Source organism: Syzygium oleosum, unplaced genomic scaffold, assembly GCF_021117445.2.
Source record: "Syzygium oleosum isolate NSW1041296 unplaced genomic scaffold, Sole_v2.1 Sole_v2.01, whole genome shotgun sequence".
Lineage (NCBI taxonomy): Eukaryota > Viridiplantae > Streptophyta > Magnoliopsida > Myrtales > Myrtaceae > Syzygium > Syzygium oleosum.
The window spans coordinates 28,987,511-29,002,944 of record NW_026607485.1 but is presented as its reverse complement, the minus strand read 5'-3'; the positions used below and the strand labels follow the sequence as shown (position 1 = coordinate 29,002,944).

The 15,434-nt window shown below is 37.6% G+C and overlaps 1 protein-coding gene across 5 annotated transcripts; it reads right to left on the bottom strand.

Annotated features, from left to right (window-relative positions):
- Window positions 1-1,807: 1,807 nt before the first annotated feature.
- LOC115685240 (uncharacterized) lies at window positions 1,808-14,545 on the bottom strand. 5 transcript variants are annotated; one of them, XR_008817850.1, is made up of 21 exons: window positions 14,365-14,545; window positions 12,421-12,474; window positions 12,291-12,324; window positions 12,136-12,214; window positions 11,836-11,975; window positions 11,271-11,476; window positions 10,889-11,023; window positions 9,336-9,440; window positions 9,059-9,157; window positions 7,948-8,077; window positions 7,112-7,162; window positions 6,924-7,034; window positions 5,136-5,245; window positions 4,775-4,943; window positions 3,891-3,977; window positions 3,478-3,564; window positions 3,030-3,143; window positions 2,533-2,594; window positions 2,339-2,435; window positions 2,002-2,188; window positions 1,808-1,963 (listed from the first exon to the last, which is right to left on the bottom strand). XR_008817850.1 is itself a non-coding variant. In XM_056317396.1 (20 exons), exons 1-20 carry the CDS (start codon window positions 14,502-14,504, stop codon window positions 2,069-2,071), a joined length of 2,130 nt encoding a protein of 709 aa, XP_056173371.1. In that variant the 5' UTR covers window positions 14,505-14,545; the 3' UTR covers window positions 1,933-2,068. The 5 variants fall into 5 exon arrangements, 4 of the variants coding, with proteins under 4 accessions (XP_056173371.1, XP_056173385.1, XP_056173376.1 ...); XM_056317396.1 differs by having other exon boundaries at window positions 1,933-2,188; XM_056317410.1 differs by having other exon boundaries at window positions 1,933-2,188; window positions 3,493-3,564.
- Between the last annotated feature and the right edge of the window lie 889 nt (window positions 14,546-15,434).

The following is a 15,434-nucleotide window of genomic DNA, read 5'->3' as shown; positions in this document are numbered from 1 at the left end:
AGGTGTGGGGAGGGGAGCACGTGAGTGGGAGAGGGACGTATGCCCCCACGTGAAGGATCTTTGCCCCCTTTCTCATTGAATTGGACTTTTGGGGATGGATCACCAAAAAGTGGGGCGAAATCGACACGGATGATGTCGAGTGGTAGAGGCGATCGATGCCACGGGCTCGGATCGAGTCCCAAATATCGTCCGGTCCGGTCCCTGCCCATCGAGAGAAACGATACGTGCGGAAGAATTGTGCGGGCCGGGCGGGCTGAACCTTATAATTAAAAGCTCATGTCTGGGCTTGCGTAAAGCTAGAGGGCCGAGCCTTGACGGGCCTATGAGCCACAAGGCCCACGATCAAGTCCAATGTTAATTTTTTACTTTTTTTTTATAAGAGAAAAGGGTGGAGAGGGGCAACAGGTGCCACCATTAAAAGTTAGTGGTTCCAAGTTCCTTACAGGTTTCACATGGAATCTGTAACCTACTCTCGGGTACAAGTTCCCCTTTTTTGGAACCTAAAACCTACCCGTCGAAACCTAAAACCTAAAACCTAAAACCTACCCTGTCACAAGTTCTTTTTTTTATTGCATTTTTAGTTGAATAAAACAAAAATGAACGTAACACTGCTGAACAAGCTTGTCAAGAGTCAGTTCAAGGGTCGATTCCAAAGTCTACTTAAGTTCCGCCTGTATTATTAATTGAACAATTGCAGTAAATCATCACATTTAATAACCACCACTTACTGTTATGATCAATTAACCACAACTTATATTTAGACACATGAAAAATATGAAATATTAACAAGTTATAAAATGAAAGCTCAGACTAGTGGTTTTCAAATCATACATTCATCATCTAATACCATAAAACATCGCAGGATCACGAGAAGATAGGTTCAAGTTCCAGATTCCACCTACCTAGAATCTGGAACTTACCTATCGAAACAAGTTCTCCAATTTTTGGAACCTAGAACTTACCCTGCATACCTTAAAACATAGAACCTACAGGTTCCCATTGGTCAGATTCCTAGATTCCAGGGTAGAACCTGGAATCATGCTCACCCCTAGCGGCTGCCCCTTCTAGATGTTATTTTGAGGGTCCACCCCTGTTATTGAATATTCAATCTGAATCATAACCATTCGATACAGCCAGAGGGGCTCAAGACCATACATTAAGTGATGAAGTAAGTTTTAGCGGCGTTGATTTTGGAATAACGAAACACTTATTTAAATGCATACTTAAAGTTTGTCACACCTAGGCCCGCCCAACGACCCGTGCCCTGGTATTGGCTAGCTCGGGTCAGCCCAAGCCCAAGACCAATTTTTTTATGGATTCGACCTTTGAGACTGAATCCATTGATTGGGCCCATGTGTCCCAGCCCAATCTCTCGATTAATGGGTCTTCAAAGGCCCCAGCCACATCGCTCAACAGTCACAGCTTGAACAATGAGGGCAAGTCTATTTCCACGGCCAAAAATGCTGTGGGCACAGCCTGTTAATTGGAGTGACAAAATTATCCTCCTACAAAAACGCCCGCGCCCCGTCCCTATATATGTAGGATTCCTCTCCAATCACTCGACCTCTAGCTCATAATTGAAATCGCAATTGCAACCGACGTCGAGTCCTAGCCTCCTTTCTCGCGCTCCCACCTCTGCTGGCATCGCCAGCCATCCCGAGCAGCCTAACGCTGCGGTGCAAGTTAGGCATGGGTTCTTTCGGCAATCACCTTTTACACTTCACTGCTAAAGAGGCCAACAACAATGACATCCATGACATTGGACCGACCATTAACAACAACAATGAATTTATTGGCACACAGAAAATAGATACCTTGAAACAAAGAATTACACTACATAAAGCCTTTATGGCCTGTAAATGATGCCTGTTTTTATCGTATAATTCTTCTTAGCAACCGGGCATCGGGCCAATTTGCAGGCACTCTCCGAAGGATTCCCCGATCATAAAGCGGCTTTCTAGCGGTTATCTACTACTATGATCATAAAGCGGCTTTCTAGAGGTTATCTAGTACTATGATCGACGGCTATATATACAGTTATACACCTGCTCATAGTGTTACAACTACTCTACAAGTTCTGTAAAGCTGCATAAGCAGAGATATGTATGTCGCATGTTTCTGCATCCCAGGAGAAGTCCTTGTCCATTGCATCCGCCATCTTTCGCTTCCATTTGGAAGGATTACTCCTCTAAAATCACAGGTAACAAATGTCCAAAAGATACCACTAAGAATAAGATCCACTAGCAACTTGAAACATTTGCGGGAGCTGGTAAATTTAATTTTCTAATCTTAGGGATAAATAGATCTAAACATTTGTGAATATTAGCAAGCTACTCACCATTTCCTCTAGGGCTTTGTTGAGAGATATATTCTCAAATGTGGACTTCATGAACTGTGAGTACTCTGAGAAATCATGGTCGGGATCAACAATGTGCCTGTTCAGAAGCCAATGGTGAAAAATAGTGGCACTTGAGCATGCTCCCAAATTACATCATATGGGTTAATAATGGATCAACGCACGAAAAAGGTCACCTGGATCTATCATCAGAAGAAGACATTGCGACTGGAGCAGCTCCATATTTCAATGCCTTCATCTGCAAAAACTTCAATTGCACCTTAATTATCCATGGATTAAGCAAATTCCACAATGGATTCCTTTGTGTAGAGATAAAACAGCAGCTAGGAGGGCTTTGCAACTCTAGTTCCCATGAATTCTCAAGATCATTTACTCAATAATCGATAAAATATTAGAGAGACCAAGAGACATTTTAGCAACGAAAGCCATCCAACAGATTACAGAAACACGACTTAGAGTAAACTCAAACATGTATTCATTAAGTTTACTTCAAACAGTAGTTGGCATTGTTTGGATAATCTTAAGGGCCTATTTTTAAAAGTAATGCAGTACTATAACCTATCTTCCCCAATGTTAATATTGGCACACAGTACGCTGTGCCAGCAAAAACCAGATGAAAATACAATGTACTAATAGCTGATAAGCTGCAGATGATATCATGCACTTAACGTACCGGCACTTGTAGTGTAGGATCCTCAAAAGACTGACACAAGATAATGTCAGAACCAGCAAATATCAAGTGGGACAGAGCTTCATCGTATCTGTCTATGAATCTCACGTTTTCATCCTGCCCATGAGAAAAATTAGGAGGGGAAGAATTAGCCACTCTGGAAGATCGAGTGCAGTTAAGATACATCCTCGCCCTGATATAACCCTCATACATGTAGCAATATAAGAAAAGAATTGCAAGTCCAACATTACTCCACTACAACTGCAGTGGCCGGGCAGCCTGAGAACCAAGCAGTTGAAAGCAAAACTTTTCTTTCAGCAAAGGAAATCTGATAAGATTGTTAAAGGAAAAGGACAGTGGAAAGAAATTATCTTTTCATGCAAAAATCAAGAAATAGGGTATGTGTTTAGACAGTAACAGCATGTCAACAGAAAGGACAAAGGAAACCAACCGTTCCCGCCAATACCTTCAGATCTTTCACGAAAGATTCAGAGGCCCTATCCAGATTTGTCAACTTGTCTATCCTTGCCAAGATAAGCTGCACAGATTTGTCGATGACATTACAGCATTGTAAATATCTCACGAAGAATTTATTCTAAGTTAAAGCCTTATCAAAATGTTGCATCTGAATGGATAGAACACTTCTATGGTGAAATTACCTTCTTTCCTGTAAATGAGATTTCTCAATTTGCAGCATCTCAAAGCATAGGTCATGGCCAGTTTGCTTAGGTACTTTATTATATAATACTAACTCATTATCTCCTCAAGTTTATTTGTATGGCGGCAACCTGCCACACCTTAAAGTGATCCTCCGGGAGCTGAATTACTAATTCATCTGGTAAACAACAGATAAATAATATGAACCTGGCCACCCCCATGTGTGATGCTCTGGACAACAGTTTTTAGTGTCTTTTGGTCAATATCTGATACTTCTTGGTAGATCCATCCAACCTGAAATAAGGAACTCTGTTTATATTGAGGGAAATGCACAACGAAAAGCATGTTGAATTTTATAATCAAAGATGAACAGAATCTAGAACCATAGTATTCAGAAACTGGGCTCACTAAATAAGTTCCATTTGACATGACCGGCACTACTAAACCAATGATATACAAATCTGAATTACAATATTTGGAAGCTGCTATATGTAATTTCAGAATACTATACAATCAAGTAACTCTCAAGTGATTTCAGATTATCCAACCTGAATATTGGGAAATAGTTCATTTATTAGGTGCTGGAAGGCCCAAAGTACATAGTTGTCCCCCCATTTATTACCACTATGAGCTTTTAGATGTTGAATAAAAAATATAAAGAGAAAGAAACTAATCCATGCCTAGACAGTGCATCAGTTCAATATCTGTATGAAGTGACAATGCAGAAATGTTGCAACCCATATCCCACGTTTTGCCAAGTAGAAAGACTACCTCATTCCCAGAATTGCAAAAACATATATCACATGACAATGAAGGTATCAAATATTCATATAGATTAATATCTGACATTGGATGCAGTATTGCTTGCAAGGTATTTGTAGGATTATGACAGAGAGATATAATAGAATGCAATGACAGCCTGCACAATCTTTGCAGCTACCAAGACATTTGAAAAAATATCAATTTCATGAAATAACTGAAATTTGGATGCTCTATAACTACTCAATGTAGAGTGTCATGCACAGAGAGACCATAAAACAAATGAATGAATATAGATCCTCTATAGTTTTTGATTTCATCGCAATACTCACGAGTGCAACAGAAGCATCCTTAGGCAAACCCACATGCTGCTGCAATGCAACTTTGCAAATTGCTTTACCCTCCAAGTCATCTGCACTGTAGTTTTTGGGAAGAAATTTGTCCTGGAAAGGATCCCATGTGGAGTTGTCAAACCCACTGGGAGCGATTAGCAACTTGTCCCTGTGATGAAAGTATACCCAAGAAAAGCTATCAACTTTGGAATAAGATTACTGACAATATGAAGCACTGTAATAGGGAAAAAACCGGACAAAAGTTGCCTAAAATTAGTTTCTTGCACTCATAGGAAAGGACAAAGACATTGTTGAAATGTATAGTCTACTGATAAAAAAAGAGGTGTGCAATAAACATTACTTGTGAGTTGCCAAGGTGGGCTCCAAACCATAACCAAAATTACGGATTATCCTTCCTTTGGAGTGCATGGATGAAACAATTAAAACTTTGTTCGAGTATACGATTCCACCCTGGAAATTTACCCAAAAAAGGAAAGGAAAAGGTAAGTGATGGTAAAAAATAACTTAAGAAACACAATGGCAATTGCAAGTCCAGGACACAAGCTTGATATGGATAATGTTCGAAGAAATAGGAATAAATTAATCCCTTAAAAAATTCAAGTAAACAAGGTGACTTTCTGTGATGGATTCCCATAATCTTTTTCTGGTACTAGCGATGGCTTTACTATCATTGCCCAAAAGAGCAGTGTGTGCAAAAATTCAAATAATATACTCACACATATATGTATTAAAAGAAAAGGCTTGTTGTAGGATGAGAAAGATTTAGCTTTAAATTTAGAATCTACATAGATTCGTTGAATAAGAGGAGAGTTATGTAGACTCCTCCAAATTATTTTGATGTAGTAATATACGTCATTATTCATTTTATTGCTGGCATTGCTTTATGTGTATTTTTTGGCAAGAGGTGAAATATGTTTTGGCTGTTCTTTATAATTTAGTAAGATTTAGATCCAATAACATAAGACAAAAGATTATGATGTTAAACATAAATAGTTTAAATAGCTCATAAGGTATCATACTCCGGCCCATTGTCACTGCTCATTAAAATCTACAAGGAGGTAATGCCTGATTAGTACTGCCAGTGCATCTTTATAGGATTACTTAAAGAAAGTCATTCTCTTCTTTGCCTGAAAATTAAAACTAATAAAGCAGAAAATCATCTCCCAACTTAGGCATTTATACTCTCCGAAAATCATTTGACAAACAGAGAAAGACTTTGGAAAGTAGGGTCACCCAAAACCAAGTGCATACTAACTAATTAATGGCTGAGTTCTTTCCGCACCACAAGAAAGAAGAGCAATCATAGCAATGCAACAACCATCTGTTCAAACTGATCAAACTGCCTTGAGGATGAGAACCAAAAAGTTCTATCAGCAGAAGATGATCATAATAACGATGGGGAACTATTCTTGTAAGTTAATTGATGAAGGTTTTGGAAGAAACAGTAATTTGAAAGAATGAAAAAGTGCTCTTCTATCATTAAATCAGGAAGGAGAAAAAGAATAGACCTAACAACATTGATGGAAGTATGGAACGCTTTTCTGAATGAGCTTTCTGTATTTACTTGAAGGTTCCAAATTCTACCTAGATCAATGTGTAGAAACTCTCTCTCTCAGGATGAAATTTGTAGATTTTAGACACTAGAATGTAACTTTCTGATAATTGCATAATGGATCTTGAAGACTGGGCTAAGCCCAAACCAGTCTGGATCAAAACGAATAATTGAGGTAGTGGCCAAGTTATGTTGATCGATGTGAAGCTCAGAAATCTCTAACTGAGATATATCGGCCAGGCTTGATATTTAACAGCCAACTACAAATAGCTGTTCAAAGTATATTAATTTGGTAAAATGACAAATAATCCCAATCCAGAGCTGCAGACTAATAGCCAATACATAAAAAGAAAACAAAAGGCTGTCCTAAAGTGAATTTTTTTTCTTTTCCTTGCTTCTTTTTTATAATAAATGAGATCCAGATGCATAAACCACTTGACAAGTTGTAAAAAGAAACTTTCAAACAATAAATTCGGTAAACTTATTTCTAAAATTAGACTTCTAAGAATTTAACTACACTATTATCACATGAAACTGATATGCCAATTTATTCAATCTCTACCTAAAGAAATTTACCTTCAACAAGTTTACAAGGGATGCCCTAGCATTGTCTTGGAAACGATCTGGGCGATGAAGACGAGCAGGTTCTAGTCCACTTAGAGCCAGCTTTTGAGGTTGCTCAAGACACTGATTTCTACCAAATGAAGTCAATGAGGAGGTCCGGGATACAAGGGTCAAGCCAGATAGGACAAATAGCTACATGCCTGTGAATTAAGGTCGTGGCAAGTTAGTAATATTTTTGTACCTTCAAGTCCCTACAAATAAACATAATAAGATTTTGTTAGAAGAAAACATAGACAATGAAGAGACTGCATATAATTAAATGCCAGAATGATGAGAATGGTAAAACCTTTCCATAAGCATATTAGCATGCTGCTATAGCGTACTGACGTTCTCTTATTCAGCATGTTACAATGCTACTTTCTCTTCTATAATGAGTCCAGTGCTTGATGCTGAGCTTTATTTTCTTATAGGGCATTAAAGTAATTTCAGTTTTAAGAAAACTGACCTATAAAACAGATTCAGCAATGAACATAGATGAGGTAGTCACAAAATAAAATGCTTACAGTGGCTGATTATGTGATGCATTAGCCTTACACTTAAAGCCGCATGCAGGTCGAGTTCGCTATTATCTCCAGATGAAAGCAATTACTGTGCTGATCTAATTCCATTTTAATTTAACCGCAGTTTTAGTATAGGAAAACCAACGAATAGACCACCTCACACAGAAATGGTTTTATTTTCTCTTTATCAATAGCAATTAAGCTAATCCTGTTTTGTATTGATACCTTATTCTAGAGAAAATAATTTGCACAAAATTAAAGACAAGGAGGTTTCTTTTCCCAATAAGACAAGGAGGTTTACGAAAACAGCTTCTTGAAGGCAGAGGGCGTTTTTATTCTTGAAGTGTCGATTGTATCCTCATTCAACTATATGCTCCAAAAAGAGGTAGGAGATGGCCTTGGATTTTAACATCACATATACCCACATAAAATACACCTGAGTGCGGAATAATAAAAAATGCAGCTCCCAGCATTACCTGTTTCACAAAAATGTCCCAGAAAAGAGGCCCTACAATAGAAGTTTGCCAGTTGTGTATATGCAAAACATCAGGCTTCTTTCCAGCTTTGACCAAATAATCTAATGCAGCACGGGAGAAATAAGAAAACCTGAAAGTAGCAAGAAGGTAATGTTTGACACATATGGTATTGCTATTTGCTGTAGTATTTAAATTTAAATCACGCTTTCAACAAATAAACTAAGGTTTCAAATATTTGACAGTGGTTTGACAAATGTGGCTTAAAGTATAATCCTTGCCCCTTATAAAAAAAGCAGTCTTTTTCATTTATCAGCTTAAACTTTTGGATTGAATTTTCTAAAACTATTAAAGATGGAAGCAAAATTCGTAAGGTCTTATTCAGAAGCAGAATCAGAAAAAAAACTAAACATGTCTTTAAGCAAAGCAAACAAAGTAAGCAGACAATAAAGGCACAATCACCGGTAAGAATGGAATATTATTCCTAAGCTGAACAAAACATATGACTCATCTAAGGCAGACAAGACACGCAAACATGCACTCGCCGCTCGGTCTAGGTCATCCTGTTCTTCCTTCTCTTTATTTTTGTAAAAGTTATAATCATGGGTATGCCATGCGTAGTCCCTAAACTTTCGAAAATTGGGTTTGATTCCTTCCGTTAAGTAGACCAAAGGAAATTGTTGATGTGGCATCTGAAATCACTAATTGACCATTAAGTGTCCAAGCTGGCATCTTACATGTCCAATTGCACGGTTCAGATGCTTCCACGTCTTCCATTAAGGGGGCCCCCAAGATGAGTTGGCCCACAAAATGCTGAGTTGGTAATCCATGTTAGCAAAAAAGAACATGATTTGGCAATGCCTCTAATGGCAGGACTGCATTGAGCGGATTTTGAAAAACTCAGTAACTAAATTTACAAAAAAAAAAAAAAGATTTAGGGATGATTTTGAACATCAAGAAAAAGTTCAGGGACTACCCATGTCGTTATCCCTCATAATTTCTGCTGAATTTCTAGACATGGGCTCACACCGTATCCTTGGTCTTGTCAAAGACCAGAGGTTTCGAAAAGCACATTATGAAGAAGTGCAACAAATAACAAATATTTTGAACTGACCGCTCAAAGTCATCTGAGTAGCCATATATCTTCTCACGGCTAAAAAAGGACAAGAAAAATATAGGCTCGATGAGAGTAACTCCAATACCACAGACGATTCTGCATGAAAAGAGCGAGAGGTTAGTTGCAATCACAATATGTCCAACCAAAAAGGTTCTTGTGTCCATTTTCAACTCCACATAAAACAGTAACCTGTGAAGTCATTATCAGGAATCCAATCTCTCTAATCAGAGGTAAATACTACTGTCATGAACAGAAAAGATTGCAAACGACTAACCCAGTCCAAATCCTATTTCCATGCAGCTGACCATTATAGTATGAATAGAACTCTGCCTCGATTTCTCTTAGCCCTTGAACCTCTCCAAGGTTCAGCCTTGCATACCTGTTTCCAAAGTAGATTCCTAAATAATAGTATGAGAAGTTCCAACATTTATACCTGAGTCATATCATGCTAGACTTACCAAATCAATTTTCTTTATTTAATGCAAAAAGCTCTAATAGATTTTCCTGAAACGTGAAGGCATTCTGACATGTAGTAATGTCCATGTGTGTATATGTGCATGCACGCTAGCACATGAGAGAGAGAGAAAGAGAGAGAGAGAGAGACAGTTTAGTAATTAGCTCCACGGCATCATTAGCTATCTTATTTTTTGCGGGGACGTGCTTGAGTACATTGTATTGCAGTTGTGAATATTTGCAAGCCAGCAAGCATCTTACTATTGTCTATCAAGGTAGAAATCATCAATTGGAATATCAAAATTATGAATCCTGAAATCGAACCAAATCATAAGGTTTGGTGAAGAACCCACATGCTTTCTAACATAATATAAACTAAGATAATACATATAAGAAGTTTTGAGTAAGACCCATGATTAAAGGCGAGATATATTGATTTCAAGTACATCTGACGATTCCTTTGTGCAAGATATCACAAGAAATTTGTTTTACAATGACAAGTATCATGCTCAGGAATAAACACAAAAACCATATGTGACATTTCAGTTACTATAGGACTGTAAACTAAAAAATCTACATTATGTTGTGGTGAAACTATCACAGTATAATCTACATCGTGCAATATGAGATAGGGTGTTATATCATTTGATGGGGAAAATTAACAAATTACAATATAATAGATCAGTAGAGCATCTACTCATTTGCACTTCAGTATTTTAAGATTCACCTGAAAGATACGTTTAGTTTGAACCTTGAATCCAATGAATATAGGAACATCATTCTAATACCTATGCATACTATAATGCCTACGCAATTTCTGAATTGTTTGGAGTTGACAAAGGTAGCATTCGACTAGATATGGAGATCATAATTTTCTCTGGTTAAGTTTTCCTATCTAAGAGGCTCAAGTCCATCAAGAATGTATGCTTCATTAATGGTGGATTTAGATAGGCAATGCAGGTACTTGATCACTTCCCACTCTATTATTTGAGAAAGCTTTACACAATATACTAAATTTATCATTTATTATCCTCCTCCATGTTTCAAAATCCTCTTCAAACTCAAGGCTTAAGGCCTTATCTTTTACTTGTAAGCAGGTCCTTATTTATCGAAACTTGTAATGTTTAAATTAATTAATGTAGTTTATAGTTTTCGAGAATTATAATCAGAGTTCAACTGAATGACCAGCTTTACTACTCTGGTGATGTGAACATGAACTCTTATTCCATCCTTCCACCAACGTCTTATGTTAAGTATATGCTACCGCAAACGAAAAAGTTTCAAAAGAAGATTTTACTAAGAATTGGTATATCATAAATAAATTGTTGCATGCACTTGCAGAAATAAAGCATGAAAGAGAAGGTCCTTCATTACTTGGGTAAAATAACCTCTACAGTGTGGCCCTTTCTTTGTAGTGCACGGCTCAACCCTGTTACATATGATGCCAAAGATCCAACATAGACCAAAGGTTCCATTTCAGTGCATATCTGAACAATGTGAAAACCATTCCTGAAGAGAAAAGACATCAACTGCAAAATTAGTAGGGATCACAGATAATTGTTGAAAGAAATATGCAAGTCAATGGAAATTATGAGTGTACTCGATAAAGGATTAAAAAGAAAACACATCAAGGGGATGCTATAATTTAAAACAAGAAAAGAATATGGTGCCACATGTCATGATCTCCTGTCCTAGTGATGATGAAATATTTTACAGCACATGAAAAAACCTGTATATATCTCCTAGACAAACCTACCTTTTGCTTCCATCTGCAAATTGGCGAAGTTTCTCAAGAAGCTCTGAATCTCTTTGGTCCAGGACATCAGAGAAGACATAAGCTATACTAACTTTGCCATCCATGATTAGCCTCCTCCAATTGGATGCCTCCACAATATTGGCCTTTTGTGTAAGGACCATTGAGTCTATTCGATGCAGCAACTCCCACAAAATTGATAGCCTATCCTGCATAGATTGAAACCAACATGACATAGAAATCCCTACAAAAGATGATAGCAAAACATAGTTGACCGAAGACTCAGTTGCCTCTAGTAGGAAGGGAAGCTTCTGGCTGTCAAAGAGGGATGAATATACAAATACAAATTGAAGGTAGGAGAGAAAAGGCACAGAACCATGCGTGACCATGAACGGCTAAAATACGTCTTTGTTGCAAAAAGAATTTAAGGCAACAAAATTATAAGTATTCAGTTAAATTAATAATTTGAACGAGCAAAGGTTATTGTTCAGGGGGAAGGCACAACAAGGACAACATAAGGCATATCCAGATCAAATTAACTCTCCAGCCAGAGAAGGATAGAACTTACAGTGCCATTAGCTCTCCCATCAGCAGCTTGATTTCGCAGCTGAAACTGCTCTATCTGGCCAAGCAACAGTTGTTTCTCTCTGTTTACTTTTTCTAGCTCCTCAATGACCAGGAGTCGCTGTTTGTTTAAATACAAAATATCTGAATGGAACCATGAGAAGAATCAGATTAAAACCAATTACAACCAATACATCAGTAATAACTAGTGTTGAGATGTCCGACAGAACTCTTTTCTTTATTATATTTGGCTTTTTGAGATGACAGACGGAATCAAAATCAACAGGAAAAGAGATAAACAGACTTTGTTGAGCTTCTTTAAAACGCCGCCAGATGTCGGCATGTTTTCCCTCTGCTTCAAGATTTGATGGCTGACTAATTTCCTGTAATCAATGCTACCTATTTAGCAGAAGAGCTTATAAGGAAAAAAATTGAGGATTGAGGAATATCACTACATACCTCTGTCATCTGCTCATCTCCCTGATTTTCCGATCTACAATGAAAATTGCTCCAAATCAGACATCAAGATGGAGAGACCACACAAAAATGCAATACGTATTAGATGAAACCAAAGAGCAAAGCAACTCACCCAATATGTGAGGGAGTGCAATATAGTCCATTCACTTCCCCATTTTTCCTGGAATTAACAATAGGCGATAAGATGAACAGCATAACTAACATATGAATTAATAAAACAACCATTTGATTAAAGAATGGTTCACCTTTAATGAAAGGGGAAATAAATCTCAGATACCTCAATAATTGCAAATTTCAGAAAACCGTGATCAGTTACACTGAAGCTAGAAAAATCACGAGCAACAAGAGAAATGCCACCTAAAGTAGACATTTCCCTTTATAATAAACTAATATGCCTACTAGCTCAAGAACACTGCAGAGATGCTGCTGAATTAGATAATGTACATGCGGATTTGATCAAAGTAAAGACGCCACAACATTGTTTCACGGTGTCAAGATATCCTAAGCTTATTCTAATAAAGTATGAGAAAATCCACCATATAAGACATCAAGGGACCCCATAAAAGAACCATTTCGAAGTAAGAATCTATGAGGTTTAAACTCAGCAACCAGATCGATGTATTGAGGAGTAACTAGAAATGCATGTGTTCAACTTCACTTTATTAAGAAATAACAAGTTTTATACCATCAAACTCTTCTAGTCTCTACATTACAGCAGCCAAAACATTCTCATGGTTGAGATGTAAAATTTTACTTTGACTTTTTCTGTTGCTATTCCATTCAATGAGTAAAGTGCTTCCCCAAAACAATGTCAGTGCCCACACAACTATAGAATTCACAAAATGTCATATAGTTTGGGTCCAAGGGAAAATCAAAACCAGATGGCCAACTAATTCATCACACCCTTCACCAAATATTTTTAAATGCCAACCAATAAACACCCACCTCCACTCCCAAGAATAAAGGGGAAAAAAAGTTTCTATTGCTCCTAGGAGAGAAAAAACCAGTGGAAATTGCTTGTTGATCTGGCTTTGTACAGCCAATAGCTAGGTCCTCAAGTTGCCGCTTAATGACTGATAACAGGCGTGGAGGTCCAAATGGTTCAGGGAGTTGTTTAGCTGCTGCAGACTCTGCCTAATCACTGGAAACTACAGAAATGACTTCACAAAATGCCTTCCCCCTTTTCCCACTATCAAATAACATTTTTCTTCGGCCTCCTCAGTAATCTATTTCCAATAAGGATACTGAAACAATTTGAGAGACTCCTCAATCTCCCATAATAGACTTCAATTACGAATTTCATCCCAGCTACCGCTAAATGTTGAACTTCATTCGTAGTTCACAGACACTATATTGTTCGTGTAAACGAAAGAAACAGATTATGAAAGGGTTACATTGCAGGGGCCTTACCACACTGCCAATACTTCTAGGCTCCAACTTGACCTTAAACGATGAAATCCCAGAACTTCCTAATCCACATTCCCATACCCACAAGCAATTAAGTTACCTCGACACATCTCATATCTAACCACCCCTACCTTCCCTTCGCTATTAACACCATCGACGTCACAAATTACCTTCAGTAATCAGTGTAACAGGGACTTTCACCAACCAAGAGATATAGAAGCAGAGCCATCATGACATGCGTAACAAACTCCAACTTATCAATCAATGTTGATCAGTCCAAAAGATCGGGTGATCCGAAGTACTGCGACAAATGGTTGAAGAGGCCAGTAACCGACACATAGTAATCAAATCCACCCTGTCAACCTGCACTGTATTCGCACTAGAAGATCAACCAGTTCGAGATTAATTCCACGCTTCTCTTCGTAGTGACTCCATATTTTTTTCATTTCCCACCATCAATTTCAGCAGAACCCGGCTCTCTTCTTCATATTCAAGTTGGGTTTTTCCTAGAAGCAACGACTCTTGCGGACGAAAAAGCCAGATGGGCTTCCAAAATTAGGACCAAAAAACTACCCGACAAGCTCCGACATCGTTCCCAGATCGTGTTCGGCAAGCACGTAGATGAGGGGATAAGCTGACCAGCACTCACCGAGAGCGACGGACTGAGACATGATTCGGGGGCCTCTGGGTCGCTGCCGAGCGGTTCGGGAGATGAACCGGCGCGGGGATCGCTGCTTTGATCAGCGCCTCCATGCGGACAAGGTAACCTGGAGAAACAGAGAGACACATACAAGAGAGAGAAGGTCATATCACAGTTCTGAACCACATAACGGTCGGACTGGGAAGATAATGTAAATCCGTGAAAATAATTATTTCTATTTATCTAGACTTCTAAAATTAATCCACCATTTTAATAATTAAACTTACTCAGCCATCAGCAACCTAATCTATCAATTTTCCTCCCATTAAATTACAAACTGATTTGGACCTAGCAGACATTGTTTTAATTCATTTATCGGCTTTTATTTGATTATTTCGAAAAAAACTAACCGTTGCCATGATCTATCATTATATATTTTTAGAGTTTACCGATATTTTTAATGATACTAATTTTTATAAAAAAAAATTATTGACAGTAATTTGAGTTTTTTACCAATTTACCGCGGCAAAACTATTAGCTAGTTTTAGTTATAAAATCTATTATCTCGGCCACTTACCAACTTGTATTTTGGCCATTTTGAAATCGTTGCAATCTTTTACTATTTTGTATTTGCGGAAATTATGACGTGTTCAAGTAACTAAGTTCTTGCACAAAATTATCAACTCTTGAAGACTATTTCAACAATCCACCGACACTTGCTTTCGAATAGCATCTCCAACTTGTTAAATTGACTAGTTCTCTTATATAAAATTATCAACTCTTACATTATCAGCATTTAATTCATTAATTGAATACCACCGACTCTTATAATAATTTATCAACATTTATTTACTAACCTTACCAATGTATCGGTAGTTTTTTTTTTTGGTCGAAATGTAGCAGTAGTTTGGTTGCCCACATGTTACGCGGAATTTGATAAAAATTAGCAAAATAAGAGAAAATGTCCTTTTGATAAATTTAGTAAGTATGAATTTTTCCATTAATATGGTGAATACTCTTTTCCTCAATTGTTTTCAAAGTCCAAATTCAATTAGCATAATTTTATTAGCAAAAAGAAT